Here is an 18,596-nt window from a genome sequence, read left to right as displayed (position 1 = left end):
AGCATCATTACCAAGTAACAAATAGTCCTGAAGCACAACAAATGCAGCATTTATTAGGCAACTAATCTCTGTATATGATATTTCTACCTTCCTAGTTCTCTGGAAACATATACTGTTACAAGCCTCTTTTTTTTTTTTCCTGTAAATACTTATGGTCACCTTCAAGTTCTGCACTGCGATGTTTACAGTTCCCATAGATTGCCACACTGCAAAGCCTTGAGGCAGACCAAATAAATTAGGTCATCAGAGGTGGACTTCATCTCACCAAAAGGAAACAAGGCTTGCACTTCACTACATTGGTTGGATTACTTCAAAACCAGCTCCGGCGTGGGTCAAAAATGTGTAAGAAGCACTTCACCACTGTACTTGTTAGAAACAGAAATGCTGCAGGCTCCACACTAATACTGTTACTAGTATTAAAAGACACCACACACTATGCTTTTGGTGTAAACTTCAGCATTCTGAGCAGTATCTGCTGACAGACATTTTCAGTAGCCCTACAAGCCTTCTGCATTTATAGGCCACTGAGTTCTAAGCTGATCATCTCAATGTGAGAACAACCTAGTGACATCAACAGAGCTTTGTGAAGACAATCTGATTATGTGCACAGCAAGTCCCAGAATGCCCTCCAGTGGAAGAGATTAACAAGTAATGATAGGCCCTCATTTCATGATCCAAAAGCAGGCTTTTTTCCCTTACAGTTTTTGGGGGTTTTTTAAACATAATTTCTGCCAAATCAGCTAAATATGGCAAAAGGAACACAAATGCTGTTCACTGCATAACACAGTTCACGATCCTCTGTTTGCTTTTAGTTTCCAGCAAGTCATAGCAAGAAGACTGCACTGAATGCAAGATGTGCTGCTAGCCACAGCTCTGAGCTACCAGCTCTTACAGACAAGGACGTTCCCTCCAAGTGGAAAGGATCTGAAAATCACAAGCTAGTACTTTATGAACATGCAAGGAGTTCTATTAATTTGTTCAACTTCATCTTGTAAACAACACTAAATAGTTGTGTCAGGAAAAAAGGTACAAGGCACTGCCAAAAGATACACTTATACTCTGGAGAGGAGACATAAGTATTCAAAAAATTCTTAGCTATTTGAGTGGTGTGCTTTACACAATAATCCCACTGAAAGGTGAGACGCAAAAGCCTTTTAGTAGGTAAGAGATTAGCAAAGTTCAGCAGTTCCACTGCATCAAGATCTTGATAAAGTCAAATGCCTAAAAACCTCAACTGACTTGCTAGATACGCTAGATTTAGTTACCTCTATCCTACATATAACTTGTTAGAATACCTGTTTATACAAAGCTGCACCAAGGAAGTAAGAGCATATACCGCACCAAGGAAGTAAGAGCATATACCACAGCAGACAGCACTGGAGCAGGCAAAAGACCAAAATACAAGAGCACCACAAGATACACAAGACACCACTATTTGTAGAGTCCATGACAGACAAGACTAGAAAAATACCAGTTTGCGTTTCTATGCTCTGTCCTCTTCAGCTTCTTAAAGACATTATGCGAACCTCCTATAAGATTACTGTACAGTAGTCCTAATCCTGGAAAGTCATCCATTGGTTATTAACACAAAGATGAAGAGGAACCAAAAAACCCCAAGCAGACTAAGGGAACAAAACCTGTTGTCATTGTTGGTTAAAGTTGCAGTCATTTAAAGACAAGGCTCTTGCACATTGCTTCACGCAGAAAGCAGGTGGCAGCACAAGCACACCAGTTTGCAGCTTTGTTCTGCATGAAGCCCAGCCAAACCCTGCCACCCAGTGACACCTGCTGTGTCTGTTCAGCATCATACAGGAAGACCTCCCTAGCAGAAGGAGCAAAACATGGAGCCTTCCACAGTCAAAACAAACATGGAGCCTTCCACAGTCAAAACAAACATGGAGCCTACAATACAGTGCAGCAGTGCCAGGGCTACGACCTGAACTCAGCCAGGTGACACACTGCTAAATCACCAGGGACTGTTCTACCACTGCTTCACTCCCTGCCACTGAACACTCCACCTGATTGCTGGCTGTTGTTCAAGTGTTACATAGGTCAGAGCCATCCTGCTCTGAATGGTGGGAGATCAGTAGTACAGAAGTTGCTAGACAGGCTATATATGTTCATACCTAGGTCTATTTCTCAGACCAGCTTGCCAACAACAAACTTCTGTTCTGCCAGAAATTGCTTATACTGCAAAGAAGCCTCCAGACCCAGATGAAGCAAGTTCCGTTTCTCCATTCTTCTCAGGAAGTAATGAAAGTGTAAGCTGTTTTTGTAGAGTAGTTTTAAGTGCTAACCTTTGGACGGTCTTCTTTTTTCAAGGCTACTGCTTCCAGTTTTGCTTCATACTCCGCTTGAACTTGGTCTCTCTTCTTCAACACATTCTGTGGGCAAAAGAAAAGACAGCTGTGAGAGGGATCCTCTTGCTCCTTCCCTCCCCAGCCTGAAAGAAACTGCAAAGTGGTACAGCTTAAGTGCTAATTCAGTCTGAAGTCAGACTTTCAGACTTACTTTGTCCTGCTTTACAGTATTTAGGGAGTAGCTTTTAGAAACACAGAGCACTTACGCTCCAGCAGCTGGCAGGGTCAGTTAAAATTGAACTTTTGGACAAGCTGGAAGCATGCAAGATAGAAGCTGTCATGTAACCATGAATATAACCCTGACTACATAAATTCAATTCGTCAGTTTGATACCAGACGGTTTAGTAAAAGCAAGCCTCAAAGAAGGCCCTAAAAGGCCTACTCTGTGTAACCTTGAGACAGAATCAACTTTTCTTTCAGCAATTTTCTTTTCAGCTAAAATAGCACTACGTTCTGAAGCTAATGGCACGTTTTGAAGACAGGGTCTGCTTTTGGGACTAATAACAGAGTTATAGTCATCACTGATTCTTGCTTGCGCTTGGTCTTAGAGAATCCAAGCTCTCTGTTAAATTCCTCACTAATTACGAAGAAGGGCCAGAGATAAGCAAGACTGTGAACAACATCTTTGTAGTGTCTAAATTAACTTGATTCACAAGCTCTGACGCCAGGAGAAGAGATAAATCCTGTCTGAACTCGAACAGGATCTTCTCTTGGAGCCACCTGCGTGCATCAGCAAAAAGGCCTCAACCACGCTTGTGCAGAAGCGGGGTTATACAGCAGACAGCATAACTGTGGGGGGGTTACGACCACTAGAGACCACCAGAGACCACCCAAGACCCCTTCCCCAATTTAGTAAGCATGCGTAAAGACAATTACATAATATATTAGCATATGCATAAGGTTTCTTGGAATAGGTGGGCTTTACTCAGAATTGTATGAATATTCATTTTTCTATAATGTATACAATGAGTGTGCTTTTGTCCCTGGGTGTGCACACCAGGAAGAGAGATCCCCCATGCACCCAGCGCTGCAATAAACCAATGTTGGCTTTCTAAAATGTCATTTGGTTTAGAGAGTTTTCTTGGTTACTATTTTCCGGTAACAAGTTGACCTATTATTAGCAGCATGAAAAGGATATAAACAAAATCAAAGCTATCAAGGACCAGTGCAAAGCTTTTGACATCCTCAAGCAGCAGACAGACAGCGTGCTCTAAGAGACAGGAAGGCCACCACAGAAGGTGTTACATCTCTCTTTTCACTTGCAAAGATTTCTCAAACTCTGTTCTAGCAAGCTGTTACCTTCTCGTGTTAGAACAAAAGTAAGCTTTGCTTTTAGATTAGTTTTGGGGGTTTGATTGTTGGTTTAATTAAAAAAATTAAAATTATGAAAAGCACGATTTACATGAAAAGCACTGATCTACCTCAATTTGTCAATAATGTTTACTACTTGTGAAACTGAGTATTCTCAGAATAAAGAGCAAATGATGCTACCTTTGGCTGGTGGATGTAGTACAAGATAAGATCTCCACTAAGGTTATACTACAATCTTACAATTTAAAAACAACAACAGAAATTAGTCTTTTTAAGAATATACCACTAAAAACCAAGCAGTTCTGTGTCTGCAAGAGTGGGTAACTTATATCTTCAGCCTTCATAAGGAAACAGGTAGTAACTTTTTATAACTCAGTTGATTCAAATTTATTATTAAAAATGCTCAGAAGGAAGTCAGCCAACGCTCACTGCTGAGGCACCTGTAAATTTCAACTTCTCTTGCAGTCAACTTGGCCAGTTCATGCTTCAAGTTTTCCCTTCTGTCACCCAGAAGGAATAACCCAATTAGGACAAAAGGACGTAACCACTCATTTTAAGAGTTTCAGGCAAGGCTAGTAAAGCAGGACTAGTCATATGCACTGCTGCCTACAGAAATATCTGTTTAAAAAGAGTAGTTCTCAGAGCTCTAAGAGCTAGTCTAGCCAAGATCTGTTTTCTAATCAAAGATGTACAAACCCTGTATCTACCCCATCATCTTCCCCCTTCTCCCTCTTAAGCCAAGGGAAGGTCAGCAGTGCAGCTGCTCTACAGTAGAGACAGGAAACATTGCAATCAATATTCTTACAAACCTCAGTCCATGATAAGTGGGAATGGCACCCCATCCACAAAGTTGCCATTGGTTTAAGCAAAAAAAGGTGGCAAAACTGAAAAATTCACCTTCATCAGCTTAACCCTCCCTTTTGTCCCCAAAGGGATACAAGCAAGCATACCATTGGCTGCGTTTGCTTGAAAAACCACAACACTCCCATTCCTTTTGGTATCTAAGCAACTATTTGGGAAAGCCCTTAAGTGATTGAGGTTACCAGTACAACAAAAGCCTGAGAGATTTAACAGGTATTTCTACTTTGTACTGCCTCTTGAACCTGAGTCAACTGAAATTTCTTCTCAGAAAAACAACGCCTCCAGCAATTGCATTCAGCCTTTAGGAGCCTGGAGTTAGTGCAGTGATCTGGATCTGTACCAGGAGTAGCCAATGATTAACAGGTATTGGCAGACTAGATCCAAACAGCAGGTGTCTTATTTCTCCTTAAGTGCTCAAGTTCATCCACTATGGACCATTAACAATATCCTTCTGAACACAGCTTTAAGTACCCATTAATGGCTGACCTGCAAGTGATGAGAAAAATATTGCCTTCCCTTTCACTTGTCCCATCTGTGAAAGGAAGTGTTTCCTCTGGCACCTCCAGGCAACCTCTTCTCAGTTGTAGATCAATGCATTAATGCTTCAGCAGCTCCTCTGAAAAGCTCTGTATCAAGTAACACCTGACTTACCACAGCCCATGCAATACTTCTGCTAGTTAAGGCCTCACTTGGAAAGAAAAAAATTTTAAAAATAAAAATAAATTAAAGTTAAAAAAAGTTGGAAGAAACCAACAGCAAACAGAAAAAACTCACACACTACATTTCACTTATTTGGGGACAGAACTAAATCACAGGTCCCTGTGCAAGCAAGACATAGCTTGCTTTCAGTGAGGCAGGTCCTTCTCCTTTTTGTATTTAGTTGAAACATTTCACCTTGGTCCATCTCTGAAGGAGCTTCAGGAGTTTGCCATCAGCCTCCTTTCTCAAATTGCAATCCTATGCCATTTGCATACCACATATCTTGCTACTATGACTAGACCTCACAAGAGAATCCTTATTTACTGCACACCTTGAGAGAGACAGTTGGCTGTTCATGTGCTGCTTCCTTTAAACATGCATTAAAATAGTGTCCAAGCACACAGCTAGGGATCACATCATCTGATAAACTCTGTATGCTTAACACTGCCAAAAGGCTTATCTTTTGAGCGAACCCAGAGACTGGGTTTCCCTAGAGTCAACCAATACTTGTTTCAACATGAACTACTGGGCTTTGCCTCTGTACAAGCAGTTCCCTCAGGCTGCCCCCCCTCAGGTATGGCAGCGCTCCTGAAGACACTAAGGTGAATATTAGTCTCTCAAACAGTGAGGATAACCCGGCAGTTCTTACTCTGAGGGACATTCACCCAGCTAGAGATTGCTCTACAAATCAAGTTCCCATAACTATACCTGGGGTACAGTGTGCAACAGAGAAAGCTATCATGGTTGCACTGAACTCCTAGTACCTAAAGACTTACCTTCCATCAAGAACCCTGGCCAAAAGCTGTGCTCTGAAAGATCAAAACAGACTTTAATTTCACAAACAGGCCTCAGAGCAGCTGATGAGTAGGATGGCACTGCTAGTGAAGAGGACAGCCCTTTCAGCAGAAAGCCTCCTGCACTCCAAGAGTAGCCTCCTTTACTGTGACTTATTCTGTTTTATGGAGTCTGGGAAGACCGTTCTATCGCTGCTTATTGCGGAAACAGCAACAGGCTGTGTTTTCTAGCATAAGAAAACTGCACTTGGTATGACCTGAGAGATTTCAGTTTTGGTATTAGGGAGGGAAGGAAAACAGGAACAGTCTGCCTGGCTAGCAATAGATTTTAGTCTTGATTTTCAGACAGAGTAAAGCTAATGAGATGCCAAAGCTGGGCCCTAAGCAGCATAATTCTTATTTGCTATTAACTGCTATTTTGCAAGTGTGGTTTCTAGATCCAACCAGTTCTAAAGCACCAACACAATGAGAATATTCAGTCCATTACCAGAGAATAACTGACAGGAAGAATGAATCCTTTAGGGCACTATAAAGTCAAGTCAACAGTCTAAAAATTAAGCTAAAAAGCAATGGTTTCTTCACCTGAAGAGGTACTTCAGGTGGTTAAACACCACTCCCCTCAGGGAGAGCAGAATTAAAGACTTGCAGCTAGACTACCTGTTGACTTGGAGATTGCACTTACTGTCTTTGCCCTCATCCGACAAGAGCGTTTTAGAATGGGGCTGTCTCCAAGCCAACAGGTAGTTAGTCTAGCTGCAAGTCTTTAATGCTGCTCTCCCTGTGGTAAGTGGTGTTTAACTGCCTGAAGTACCTTTTCAGCTGAAGAAACCCTTGCTTTTCAGCTTAAAAAAATCCCCCATCCCAAACCCCACCTTTGTGAAAAGCTCCTCTCACAACTCAGCTTGCCACTTCAGATGCCACCTCCAGTAGGCTGCACCATCAAAAGCCAGATGTTCTGGGCTAAAGGCTTTAACCACTAGCCTCATGCTCTGTTTATTTGCAAGTACAAACCACCCCCTTCCTACAGAATAAGTGTGAGTCTGAACACCCTGGGTCAAGGCTTCTAGCTACAGCTCAGGGTGTTCCAGCAATACTTGGGTGTTAACAGTCCTACAAAGAAAATACACCTTGTTTATGCTGGGGTCAATACCATGAATACAAAAGCAAAGAGTATACTCTTTGTAGCATACTAACTAGTGCAAAGCCTTCTGCAAGAATACTTCAGCCAGGCAGACAGGAGCCTTACAACTAGCCAAGTGAAGCTGGGAAAAGAAATCTGCAAGTAAGTGTTTCAATTGTCAGTTTGAGAAGTATAGGATGACTAAGACTGAGAAGGATACCATGTTCAGACTGTAGGTGTACAACAGGCTATTAGATCTCTAAAGGAGTGTATACTATAGCCTTGTAATGGTTGTTCCAAGTGGAAAGCCCTCAGAAGGAATTTGTCTGTTAGTACCCTATAGAGGGACTGCTAATACTTACTGTACCATGGGCACGTGGTGAAAAGCTGTAACAGCCAAACTAGAGTCCTTGGTTTCAGTTTTCAGTGCAGTTAAGTCAGTTAATTCTTTTCCCCATGCTCTGGGATTGACTACCAATGCTCCTTAACTTCAAGAGAATGCAAAACTGCATTGAAGTAGCTTTTATTACTTCTGCATAAGGAGTAAGATATCAAGTTCTTAGATTAAGAGTCATAGAACAACATCTTTAAGCAGTTACTTGGTGTGCAGAACTTAACAGAACTTCACAAGACACATCCTGCCTAGGGTATGGGGATGAGAAAGGAAGCAGCACCTGTCATTTGGACATGTGTTCTACAAGGAGCCACCCAACCCTGCTACATACAAGTGACAGAAGCTGCTGATGCTACCTTTTCTGCAGGGCCAGACACTGATCCAGTAGTGAAGAGCTGAGCCACAACTGACTTCTAACAATTCAAAGAAAAGATTCTAGGAAGCCACAGGATGTCTCCTATGCAGTACCACCTGCCACTCTGATGAAGGAGCAACTCTTCAACACTTTGTGTGTGCCCCAGCATTACTGATCTTAGCTTGACTGAACAGCAGAGCAGATAGATAATCCTACCCATGCAGCACCCTGCTACTTAATGTACCTAGTTTTATTTTGATTATGAAAACATCCTCCGACTTAATGTATTATTTACTTCCCCACTTTTCCCATCACCAACTCTTCTCACTGTTAGAAAGAACAAACTCGCTGATATATCATTCCATGCAAACACAATGACAGTGTCTTCTGCCACAGGGCTCTCTTTACCTTCATTGACTCCGAGTACAATATATATTCCCTAAGCACAGGCAGGAAGTCTTCTGTCATGTCTTCACTGAGTTCTTCAAGAGCTGTGCAGCAGTTCCCAATACAGGCAGACACCCCTTCCAGTGGCTCTGACAGCTCAACCTCCAGCCCTCCCCAGGTTGAATAAACAGGTCCATATTCTCGTAGTTCCACCAAGTATTCTGCAAGAGGCAGATGGAAAAGTAGATTAACAAAGTAAAAGCGAGGCACAAGGATCTGCAAACACTCACACCAAATAGGAGAAACTATGCACCAGGCTTGGCAAACATTAACTCCCCCAGGAGTCAAGTCTTGCGTTGTATTAGCATCTTAATATACAGAGCTCTACAGTTGCACAGGTGACAAGTCCAAGTTGCCTCCTGCTTAACTGACCATTCCTCCACGATTCCAACACAGACACTTGCATCCGTGCAGTAGCCAAAGTATTTTTTTTTTTTAAACATATGCAAAACTTGGCTCTGCTAAGACAGGTCTGTAAAGGTTATCTTCATCTAGGAATTCTACCTGTACTCCTCCAGATAGAATCTACAGTTTTTTTCTCCCTTCCAAAAGTCTTTCCAAAAATAACTCTAGTAAGAAATTAGGTTGGTATAACAATTACAGACTTCAAAAAGTATTTGGAGAGTTGAGCTAAGATAAGATACTGTATTAGGTTTTGGGCCCGTTTTAAATCTGCACGAGGCATTAGATTTTGCCCTGTGTGGCTCATTACAGGCCAGAATCATTGACGCAAGTTGTCTCGGTCATGCCATCAACCAGAACAAGATACAGAGCACTCAGACTGAAGTATTCTGACAGAGCACCTTGTGTCCTTACCCAACTGTTCCTTGATAATCCTTTGTGCTATTCTGTCAATGGTACCAAGCTTTAGAGAGAATGTGTCTAGATACTCCCCAATGGCTGCAAACTCCAGTGGTCGACTTCTTAATTTGTAGCCTCCTGTAACGTATTTGACAGATTCCCCCATCTTTGACAGCAATGCCATTCCTTGCTTTTTGTAGGCATTAAGATCCTAGGAAGTTAAAAAAATTGAAACAGTTTAGAAATATTTCACTTGCATGTTGAAAGATTAATACAGTGAAGGATACTTTCCAGTCAAGATCAAGTCTTGTGAATGCAAGAGATTACATGTGACATGCAGCCTTGGACAAAGTCTCACTTTGTACAAGTTGTATAGCTGAGCTTAGTTTCAAGACTACCGCTACACAGAGATAAGCTAAACAGGAGAATGGTATGAAGTACATTATAAATGAGTAAGTGGTCCACCTTTGCCTACGGCCAGAGTTTCCCATGTTCCTGTACTGTCCCGGTCACCAGGGAAGCAGCAATATTAACAGCTGTTTCCACCAATACTGTTTGTGTCATTCATCCACACATACTTTTAAGCGATAGCCCACAATACCTGTATTATACAAATGCACCAGCTGGCTCTGATGACCTAGTACAGAGCTATATATTGCATGCCTACTTGGTCAGCAGCCTCCTCACACCAGTTGCATGGTCAGATAGGAGGCAGGGGAAGACTGTACACAGAAAAAGTGCAGCACGGAGGCACTAGCACAGCGTCTCTGCAAGACAGACTGCAGCTCACGCTGGGTCTGATGTAGCCATGATGCCTGCACAGAAAGCTTGAACTCCCTTGCCAGCCCTTTACATGTTTGCATAAATCAATATTCAGACAACCTACATTAACAAGGTTGTTTACCTACAATCTTCGCGGGATTTCACCTTGACTTCACCTCAGATAAAAACCCTGGGTTTAGTGGGCCAAAACATGGTCCATTTTGCATTTTACTCCTTCCAGCAGGGGTCACTATTCAACATCTCAAAACAGGTTTAAGAGCTCTAACTAGGTTATCCTATGCAGCCAGAAGAAGAGATGTTTTCAAACCAAGTAGACCTGTAGAGGTCAAGAATCAAGACATGGTATTACAGACTAGACTAAAAGCTTACGTGTTCTTTAAAAAAAGACAACAGACATTTTCAAAACATGTACTATGGTATTCTTTCCAAGTCACACTAAGTCTGATCAAGAGAACCTGGTATCTTAGCAGCTATTATAATTTTGAACTATGTTTGCATTTAAATGCAGTGGTTCCTTGACTTTTGCCTTCCACCTGTCCTAAGCACTACCTGCAAGCAGGCATCAGAAAAAGAACCTTTAACTCAAAATCATTCACTTACTCTCTCAAGCAATTTGAAGAAAGGTTGTTTTCTCTTTTTCAACCAGGAGATGGTCGCATGACTTTCTGCAGTAACTAACTTCTGAAGTCCTAGCACACTGAACTGACACCTCACTGCTGTAATACAGCAAGTTCCAACACTACAGACAGCCAGAAGAACATGTGTCCTTTTCCCTCATTGTCCCTGGGTGCTCTGTATTCTCAAGGCAAGCCCTGCCTGGGGTTGAGGATAAAGTCCTTACCATTCATCACAAAGTTGTGTTGTGCTTTGACAGCTGAAAAGCAGAACAAAGCTATCTGACATTTAACTGTCAAGGTGCTAAACAAATTCTGCATTTCTGGCTTGTTTCAGTGGTTAAGTTGACCATGGAGGGGAAATAAAAGCGAACTGGAGATTGAGTCTCACATTACCAGCAAGTAGAGCACAAGTCTGAAGTGAGCTCAAATTGTCACATTTGAGTGAGCTAGCATAACGTGACACCTGAAAGGCATGCTTTTACAGCTCTCCTCACTTACCAGGTCAAACCCAAGCATGACTGCAGGTCCTCCTAGTCTTATTTAAAATGCAGTTCAAAAGAAAGCCAAAGAAAATTGCACTGTTGCTGGATGAGTCATGCAGAAGATGAGTGTGAAGTTGTTGACCAGGAACAAACAAGAATGAGGTCTTCATGCTTAAGTTTTGAGTGCAACAAGTGCCATCAGTATAGAAGGCACAAACAAGAAAAAAGTCAAGAAATTCACAAGCTTTTGTGCAAGAGAGATCTCTCCTCCTCCCTCACTTCCCTCCTTCCCAAAAGAGGATTTTACAAAGTCTACAATTTTCTAAATTCTGAACCTCTCTTGCATCAGAGGAGTATGTTCTAGACACAGGAATACAAAACAAGTAGGTCTGGAAAACTTAATTTGTACATCTGCAGACCACCTCTCCCCTTAAGCAAAGGGAACCCATACAGCTGTCACACACAGGGGCTTGTCACACACAACATTCAGGGTCCCCAACAACTCTCTGGTATTGCAGGGGAAGTTCTGAGCTACACACGTAGTTTTATTAATACCTTTTTACCTTCACTTCAAAAGAGACTTCAAAGGTGCCTTTCTGTTGTCCCTGTCAATGACTGTGGTTGGAAGTTACTGGCTTACCTTGGCTGTGAGAAACACATTGAAGTGCTCATTAAAAGAAAGCACTGGGTGATCAGTTATTCTCTTCAAGAATTTGTCCAATGCTTTCCTCCTTGTCTCCACAAACTCTTCAGAAAAGCGATCAACAACACCCTTCACCACAAATTTCTCAGGAAGAGGCTGTCAGAGACAAGTAAAATGCACAAGATTCAGAAGACCAAAAACTAGTTTCTGTTATTTGTAAACACACAAAGCAATCAAACTCCAGTCTTAACATGAACTGAAATGTTATGTTTGCTAACAGGAACCATATATCAGATGGGATGCAAGCCCTGCTCTGAATTACCCTTTAGCTGGTCTGGCCTAATGCTAGCAATTCTACCGAGTAGCTTCAGCTGAGAGCCACACCAGTGAAGCCCAGACATTACTCACACTAAGTTCTTCTAGCATAGCTTAGCGTGTTCCCCCTTACCACTATCCATGCTCAAGTTCCAGCTCTCATGGAGATGCCAACGAAGCTGCACACTATTCACTACAGCAATGCGTGCACACACACCGCCTGATGTTGAAGAAAGGTTGGTCAGTCCAAGGAAGCTCAGAAAACTTAACAGTTCTGCTTACTCTTTTCTCCCCCATTCTGAACAATTTAGAGCTCTTGAACAGGGCCCTTCTGTGGGGGGCTGATAGTCTTAGTAACAGCACCACACTAAGAAAAGATGGAGAAGCACGCTTGACACAGCAAATGGTCGAGTAGTCCAGGCTGGAGCCTTCCTGAAGCGCTTGCACACCCAAGTCATCTATCATAGCCAGTGTTCCTGAGCACGCTTGTGTAAGTGACAAAGGTATGCCACCATATCTACTCTTTCATCTTACTCCTATTTCGACTCCACCAGTTGGTCTCTGCAGTTCAGCTTAACCTGTAAACCCACATCTGCCTCCATACTTGCTAGTTCTTCAGTACCTCCTGTTACACTTAGACCCCCAGACTTCGAACTACCACTTCAGGTGGAAGATAACTCTAAGTTTCAGCATGGTTAGTCTCAGATCTACCACTATATCTGCTTTTGTTCTGTCCAGAGAGCATGGACTCTAAGATTAATATCAGTTTTAAAACTGCTTTGCATTTTATTCTTGTGAAACAGTCCACCCAGACAGATAATCCGCTTACTCTTAGGCTAGCAGTGACAGCCATTTTCACCCAACTCAGGAATCAGGATTCTCCTCTGCAAAGAGTCTTTGTCACCTGACATCTGTGATGAAAGTAATTCAAAGAAAAAAAAAGTGTATGTATATGCCTTTCCCACAATGCCCTAGCTGATGTGTAATGTACATGAAGATTGCACGTCCCAAAAAAAGCACAGCCAGCATCACTTAGCTGCAACATAGCTACATTTTGACCACTACGTTTAGTTCTTATAATTTAAGACGACTTATGCTTAGCATTCAGATCGGTCATTCTAGTTAAGCCAGTGTAAGGTACACTCTAATTAGAGTTCTTCAGAAGAATAGTGCTTAGTGCAGCAGTCTTCAGGAAGAAACTCTCTTCCATTGCTTTGTAAACTTTAGGTGGGATTCCAGGAATTCACTACCTCAGCACCATATGCAGGACAAAAAGGACAAGCTGGAAGACTAGTTTAAAGAATACTAGTTCAACCAAACACATGCAAACTGGCACTGAATAATCACTAAAGTTTGAGCATTTGAGACCCACAGAAGGGTGCACCTCTACTACAGAGACTTCTTGTCATTTAACCTGGTTTTAGCTACAGCAGTAGTTATAGTGCTTTACATTTTAGGCCTTTGGAGGTCCATCTCAAGTCATCAGCATACACAGCTAGCAGCTGGTATCCTGCTTTAACTGTGTGTTACTTATCTACCTTATAGTCTTTCAGCTTAATAGTCTACTTTTCCCTGCTGTGACATGTGAGCAGAGTTCACTGCAGTCAGAAATGGCTTCAAGTATCCAAACATCAGCATCCAAAGACACAATCCTTGGCCATGTTAGGCTTATCTTTCTAGTCTAGAAAGAGATCTGGGAGCATTTTTACTGTTGTTTGAAAGAACATATTAGAATAAGTCTCAGATCATTTAAAAAAAAAAGTAAAAATCAGTAGCCAAAGAGATGAAAAGGAACCCATATTCAGTTTAGTTTGGGCTCCTAAGTGTAGGCTATCATGACTCCCTGCACTGAGAAGATACATCATATGTTACAGGAAGACTTTAGGCAAAGTCACAATACCGAGATTAGGAAGACAACCCCCTTTCAGTATTTTGTTAGACAGAAGGACTCCAAAGATTGCAGTTATCTCCAGTTACAAGTACAGATACTCTTAGATTGGCTTGAAACATCCTTTCAGAATACACAAGTCACAGTGCACCTGAAACTGCCTTTAGCTTCTATTCCCCACCTACGTCTAGGCAATAAACACAAAGCATTCAGCAATCCCCCTGCCATACCACTGCATGGAGGAGATTAACAGGAAATTCTGTAACTGCTAACTTGTTCACAGACAGATAAAAGAGGGCAGCGCATCCTTATGCTTCCAGATTTTCTAGCAGAGAGGCACTTCAGAGATTACCTTGTTCTGCAGTCAGTTTCATGTCCAGTATTAGAGCCGCTTGTGCCAAATTTGCTGTTCTGTATGCAACAATTCCAGGTCATAGCAAAGCAGCTTGATTCCCTGGCTGTGACTCACCTTCTGCTACTAGACTATTATTTACTGCCTTGCAGCCTCCAGGCAGGACTGGCAGTCTGTTAGTACACTCAATAATCTGTAGAAGCTTAACCTTGATAGTTCCAGCTGTTCAGAGAATAGGGAGGGAGAAGAGAGGGTCTGGGCAGCTAACACATTAATCTCATGTCCCCACCTTACCCCAGCAAACTCACTCTCTGTCTTCTCCCTGCCCCTCAGTAAACATATTTGCTGCCAGTTAGTGGTGTCACATGATTTTGTGAAGTATTTCTTATCTTTGAGAGACTGAGCTATTATTCCACTTAGAGGCAGGTCCCAGAGAAATGAAGGACTTAAATAGCTCTCTACTCTGGAACACCCTAACTGAATACTTCTCACATAGCCTAGTCCTTACTGAGGGAGGAAGAGCAAAGAAACTTCCCCCCCCTTCCAAGACAGGCAGGCTAAGGTATGATAGCAGCATTGCTATTTCCCAAAAATTAACCTCTTACAGGCGTTTTTGAATTTCTTTGTTCAGAAGAGCTAATGGTGGTGATCTCACATGCTTCCTACCTTTTCACATCTTCTACAGCATGACAAACGGACTGCTGAAGATCAGTATCAATCTCTTCGTATCACATACGTGGTCAGACTGCCAGCTTCAGTGACAAGAAAGGGTGTAGCAGTTTAGCTAATGAGATTAGCTAAACTTCTGCCTACTGAAGACATGCAATAGCTACCAAGCCAGAGGCTAAGATTTGTAAGTCTGTGCTATTAAATGTTAGCAGAAATATTTTTAAAATACTCTTTGAAACTAGCTCAAATGGCCATCTTGAAAACTGACTGAGACTAGGACTCAAAGTACCTATGCAGCTTTTCATAAGCCTCAGATAGTCGGAAAACTAGATGTAATAATTGAACAAACAGATAAAGTGTATTCCATTTATGCCACAACAAATGTAGTCACCGTACATATTGCCCTACAGGAGGCTGCCAAAGCTCACCTCTGAGGTGTGTCACCCAAGAAAAGTCTAAGCTTCATAATCAGTCAAGAATGGGAAGCTCTTCCCACTCCACTAGAAGAGTATTAAATACCATATTTAAATCTAAATACTAGAAGAGAATGAAGTACTGTATTAAAATCTAAAGAGACATACCACCAAAATATCACCCTTGGAAGACAGACATAGAACTGTCCTTACTAGCAGATTCTTGCTTACTACCTACAGGAATGAGATGCGTTGGCTGAGACTCTTCCAGCTTGTTTCTCAACCAGTCGAAGTCTTGGTACCGCCGACGGACAGAATACTCTGGCAAATCAAACTCTGCTCGTGTGGTCTGGAAAGGAACAAGATACACTTAGCATGCACCAAAACGTCTCACTTCAGAGCTTAGCAGCAAATGCAGTACAGCTATCACTGGCAAGGCTGAGGCCAGACAAACCTTGCACGGGGACTCCATCCCCAAAACAGATGTTTGCAGCCAGCATAAGAGAAAGATCTTCTGGCCTTTCAAGTAGTGGGAAAGCCAGCAATAAGAAAAATGATTACTTAGAGCTGCTATGTTTTTAAGATCTATTCATACTTCATTACATACTCTGCTCAGTTAAATTTTATGGGAGGAGTCTGTGGAGCCGAGAGTACCGTGCACCATGTTAATCTCTTGTCAGTTACAACTTTGCAGGGAAGACTGTACAAAACCTTCATTCCAAGGATGAGACTATTGTAGCCATCAAGAATTAAAAGCAAAGATATTTAATGACTTGTTTATTCTATGAGGTGCATTAACCGTGGATGAAAGAATGTTTCACCACTGCCCCGTATTCCAGAAGCAACAGGCTTATTACACTCCTTCGAGGCTAAGGGATTAGAACATAAACCATTGCTAGGTTTGCCGAAGGACTGTTTTTGTTGATTTCTGAGAGGAAGAAATGAGCGTGTTTACGTTAAGTTCATGTTTGACTGATTAGAGGTATCAGTACATTAAGTTAAATCTTTAAAGTTTTCATTCTTTAGGACAAGGAGTTAAACTTGCCATTACAAGTTTGAGACAGAAGGTAAGTATGCAGGGAAACTGCTGGCAAATGTTTTATCCAGTCCTCGAACAGCCTGGAAAGCCGACTGTGTGGGGCTGCTTGCGCAGCATGTATTGCAACTGCCTAAAAACACTAATGAAACAGTGTCCAACTAGGAGTCTCTGATAAAGAGCCTGGTATTGCGATAGCCCTGACTGGAAGGTGGATGGCCCTTCATCATTATGTCCCACTGAGAAGCACAGCTCACAAAGAAGCCTAGAGAGCTATACACAGTTACTTGCAGCATCAAGACCATCTTGCAATGAAGGTGACGCTGCAGCGCCAGCACACTACATGTCTACAGCTAGACATCAAAACCACTGCGTTCTGGGGAATGCACCAGCTCTCCTTGCTTTGAACTGGCACCAAGTCCAGCACTAAGTTGCTTTGTTACTGCTAGCCGCTATAATCACCTGCTAAATTCCAGCAGAGATTTTCTATTTACTTCCAGACTGAGAGCAACTGCCACATATTTGGAGAGAGCCAAGTAGCAGCCTTTAAATGCAATCCACCTCTTCACTTGCCCTGTGGATGGCTCCAACTCTTCAGTTACTGCGTGTTACTCCCAACAATCCCCACTGGGGATTCTGTACAAGTTCTATGCCAGTAATTCTTTCTAGGGGGAAGCCAGCAGCCTTAACACACTACCAACAGAACAGTAGCTCTAGTATACTATAAACAGTATGCTAATGGGGTATTGCCTATGAAATGGTTTGTTTTCTAGAAAAGGAAGGCATAGACAGACAGAAAAGAAGAAATAAAGCTTACCTCCTCCCTCTTTTGACCTGCTAGCTATCGTAAGAGAGACACGCATTAGTCCATGAACTAACATAATGAATGATCACCAGTGGAGCAGTTGTGTTTGTAGATGAGTGACTACCAAGACCTAGACATCACTGCAGATTTGTGCTTTACTCAGCTACACCTCAGAGCAACACCAGCTTATTTAATGTGTTAGGAGTGCCACACTATAAATTATAGTTCTGAGACTGCATATGTACCATTTTCACCTGTTTTGAGCAAAAGACTGAATGGCGCTATGCTAGAACAAGGTAATTCATGCACATGTAGACAGCCCTCAGCCAGTGGTGCTGACTGCTTTGTTCTGTTAATAGGGCAGCTGTACCTCAGCCTTGCAGGAGACAACCTGAAATTAAAAAAAAAAGAAAAGTAGTAATGATTTAGTAGCAGGGAGAGCTTTTGTGAACTGGCTGTTACTGGGCAAAGGCCTCTTAAAACAGATCAGACAGTGAGTGAATGAGAGCAATCAGGATGTACATACACTACAGTGTCTCATCCTGTAGGATGAGGATGAAGGTAGTGTCTCCCATCTGTTAGTGCTGTGGACCCTCTTAACGAGTATTCTGCTAACAGTTAAGGAAACTGTATAGGTACTGTTTATTCCAGAACCAGGAAAGCATAGTAAGTCCCAGTGCACAAACTTTGCATTAGTTATCATTCATCTCTAGCAAACTGCTCTTGCTGCCTTTACATGACAAGCAGATTTGCAAAGTTTTCCATGTATCAGGTTTTGTTCCTCTGAGGGAGGAGGATGAAAATACATCATAGTCATCAGCGTTTCAGTGTTTGCTGTATGGGCTGTCAAATCTAGACAATAAATAAGCTTTTCAAAGACTATTTGGACAGAACATAAGGGCCCTTCAAGGTCTTAACACCTCACTAATGCTGAAAGAATTCGGATCTCAGATCAAACTGTTCATTAGCTCAGCACGAGTTATTTTTTCCATACTGCACACAGAAGGGAAGAGGGTCTTGCCACTGTCCAGGGATGGCAAGTGAAATGCCTGTGGTTTTGACACAGTTGAATTCCTCATGCTTTCTTAGTAGGATCCATAAATCTCACCTTGCAAGGAGACGTGTCTCTCCCAAAGGAGGATGAGAAACTAATGTGGCAGATCTGAACCTCACAAAAATAACAGGCAAGACATTTCCAGGGATTTATTAAAGACTCCAGCACAGTTCCACTAAGTCAGCACTGCAGTAGTCTGGACTCAGTTTTACTTGCTGGAAAGCAGGCAAGGTTACAGACACTTTTACCTCTGTTATTGGAATAGTTTTGACTTGAGGCACTACTAAGGCAATCACCAAGTCTGCGTCTCGTGTAAAATTCTTGTCTTTCTTGAAAGGAGTTAGCAGCCAAACTTAAAGCTAGCCCGTGATGACTATGTGAAAGTATTTTCATACCC

At 42.2% G+C, this 18,596-nt stretch overlaps 1 protein-coding gene across 1 annotated transcript in view; it reads right to left on the bottom strand.

Moving 5' to 3' along the window:
• Positions 1 to 18,596, bottom strand: part of SNX30 (sorting nexin family member 30) — a 48,795-nt gene that overhangs the window by 5,573 nt on the left and 24,626 nt on the right. Inside the window, exons 3-7 of the mRNA XM_068423322.1 lie at positions 15,543 to 15,653; positions 11,665 to 11,823; positions 9,158 to 9,353; positions 8,303 to 8,502; positions 2,298 to 2,384 (exon numbers count right to left, since the gene is read on the bottom strand). Coding sequence (XP_068279423.1) covers positions 2,298 to 2,384; positions 8,303 to 8,502; positions 9,158 to 9,353; positions 11,665 to 11,823; positions 15,543 to 15,653 — 753 coding nt within the window. The remainder of the gene's footprint in view (positions 1 to 2,297; positions 2,385 to 8,302; positions 8,503 to 9,157; positions 9,354 to 11,664; positions 11,824 to 15,542; positions 15,654 to 18,596) is intronic.

The sequence above is a fragment of the Nyctibius grandis genome, chromosome Z (genome assembly GCF_013368605.1).
Source record: "Nyctibius grandis isolate bNycGra1 chromosome Z, bNycGra1.pri, whole genome shotgun sequence".
Classification (NCBI taxonomy): domain Eukaryota; kingdom Metazoa; phylum Chordata; class Aves; order Nyctibiiformes; family Nyctibiidae; genus Nyctibius; species Nyctibius grandis.
This window is presented reverse-complemented; position numbering and strand designations above follow the sequence as displayed.